The sequence below is a fragment of the Pteropus alecto genome, unplaced genomic scaffold (assembly GCF_000325575.1).
Source record: "Pteropus alecto unplaced genomic scaffold, ASM32557v1 scaffold90, whole genome shotgun sequence".
Classification (NCBI taxonomy): domain Eukaryota; kingdom Metazoa; phylum Chordata; class Mammalia; order Chiroptera; family Pteropodidae; genus Pteropus; species Pteropus alecto.
The window spans coordinates 64151-66509 of record NW_006429894.1 but is presented as its reverse complement, the minus strand read 5'-3'; the positions used below and the strand labels follow the sequence as shown (position 1 = coordinate 66509).

Genomic DNA, 2359 nt, shown 5'->3' with positions numbered 1-2359 from the left:
TGCGCGCTTCCACACGCGGCCCTTCGCGCGCTGTGCCTGTGCTTCCCGCAGCCGCGACCTGCGGGGCAGCGCTTCCAGGCGATGATCGCCTACCGCGTCGGCGCGGCCCGCGGTGAGTGTGCTGGGTCCCCCGGGGTCCCCCAGGGGTCCAGGTGCCCCGGCAGAGGGAAGGAAGGAGATTCCTACTTCTTGTCGCGCTAGCCTGAGGCTTCCGTGCTCCACAGCGTCTCCACCTACCTTCTTCCTCCAGGTAGGCCACCCTGGTTTCTCTCGGCTCCTGGCAGTTTCAGCCTCCCAGCCAGACACCATCTTCTGTGTCCCTCTGGCCTCCCTGCGATTGCAGTGACCTGTCTGGGTTACCCCTCAGTCCCTCTCAGTCCCTCCAGGACATCGCGTGTCTGAGTCCTTTTCTGCGAGAGGAGGAAACGTTGTCCTCTGCAGCTTTCTGGATAACGAAATATCGGTAGATTGGAGTTAGTGTCGCCCCTGGGCTTTGGGGCCCAGGTCTCTGGTAATTGATTTCTGCCGCGTGGTGGCCGGTGGGTTACCCCGATGCTGACCCGGGCCTTTCGTGTCCCCTTGTCTTGCCGCAGGCTGAACAGCTCTGAGCTCAGATAATTGTTTTTGTTCCCTTCTGTGAAGTCTGGGATTTGATTAGCAAAGGAGTTTCATTAAAAGTCAGAACTAGAATTAGAATACTAGGCTTTATAATAACATGGCCTTCTCACGTGTTGAGTCCGCAGCCTTAAATGGGGGGGGGGCGAATATTGGCAATGAGAGGACAGATAGAAGGTTATGTGGCGGTCGTCAGTAAGTCAGGAAACCCCTGTGGAGAGTCCTCAGACTGTGGCAGGAGTCCCTTCTGAGGTGGGCGGGTTCCAGGTGTCATGGGAGGCTGCTGGCCTGCCACCGAAGTGGGTTCGTGACTAGCAGTCCCCTCTCCTGCTCTCGGAGCTGGCTCAAAGGGCCGTTCTGCTTCTGTCTTTCGCCACTTGAATTAATGAACTTATGTTAGAACTGGTTTCAAAAACGAAAGTCCAAAGCAGTGCAAACTGATCTCCAGGGCAAAGGAGAAACCCAGGGCCCCTAAGGACAGTGACATCTGGAAGCGTGTGCGGTTGCTCCTTTATGTGCTGGTTCCTGGCTCCCGGCAGGAACTAGAAATTAAACAAGGTAGCTGGACAAATTCAGTCTCCCCGAATCTGCCTCCTCAAAGTGGCCCCGAAAATTAAGTATCGGAACTCAACAGCTTTTATTTAAGACACGACAGCAGAGATCCGCGCTCGCAAAGAACTGTCTTTGCACCGTGAAGGTTCCCAGCCGATGGCACGTGTATTTATTCCTTCTCGCTGCCGCCATCCCGGCGAGGTCCCCCTGAGTCCCTGGAGGTCCTGGTCTCCTGGACTTCCGACTCTTTCTGTAGCTCGGGGACCGCCTGCTCCTTCACGCTCCTCGCTCATGCCGTTAGAAACCAACGCGCAGACGTGGCGGGTGAGGGGTCGCGGCGGGGCCTGACGTGCCGGGCACTGGTCGGCGTTTGAGACGTTCAGCGAGCTGTCTGCACGCGCACCTGCTACCTGGCGATGCTCTGGTGGCCCTGCTGTCATTCTCTGTACTTTATTTTTTTTTTTCATTAATAAGAGTTATGTTTCAAAAAACAGTTTAAATATGCAGGAAAACTGAATGCGTAGTATGGAGTTTCCTTCTCCACACACGCAGTTCCCCCGACCAGCCTTGTTTGTGAAACTCAGCGCGCCGGTCCTGATGCCTGGAGCCGCGTCCCTCGTCCTTTCGAACCTCTTTACCCTTCACTTAGCATCTTCTGTTCTGGAGCCCGTCGGGAAAGCGCGCGGTGCGCTCGGCGCTCCTGCCTCCGCGGGCCGCTCTCGGCTGAGACTGTCCCAGCCTTTCCTTGTTTCCGGCGCCTGCGGCAGCCCGAGGTGTGCTGGCCCTTGTATTGCAGGATGCCCTTCTCTCGGGACTGACCTGCTGGTTTTCTCCTCACTAGACCGGGCTCTGGGTTTTAGTTTTTTAAAAAGCGGACGCTGTTTTAGCGCGGGCGTAGGTTCACAGCGAAATCGGGCGGCGGGTCACAAGGTCAGACTGCGTTTCTGCGCATGACTGGTGACCCCGCCCCCCGGCCGAACCGGTGCTGTCCCGTTTCTCCGCTTTACGCTTGAAAACAGGCTTGTTACGTTTTTCGCATACATGCGAAAGTAAAAACTTAAGCAAAGAAAACCCCAACGTCCCTATGCGGGCCTTGCTTGAGCCTCTTACAAATAGGCCCGCAGTGCCCCTGGGTGCGGCGCTCCTTGCACCTGCCCTCGCAGGCGGCCTCTCCGCGCCTGGGCGCCCCGGG

General features: G+C 57.1%; 1 protein-coding gene across 1 annotated transcript in view; it reads left to right on the top strand.

Annotated features, from left to right (window-relative positions):
• The first annotated feature begins 9 nt into the window (after positions 1-9).
• RNPEP (arginyl aminopeptidase) overlaps positions 10-2359 on the top strand; it is an 8577-nt gene continuing 6227 nt past the window's right edge. The window contains exon 1 of the mRNA XM_025044528.1: positions 10-112. Coding sequence (XP_024900296.1) covers positions 82-112 — 31 coding nt within the window. The 5' untranslated portion in view covers positions 10-81. The remainder of the gene's footprint in view (positions 113-2359) is intronic.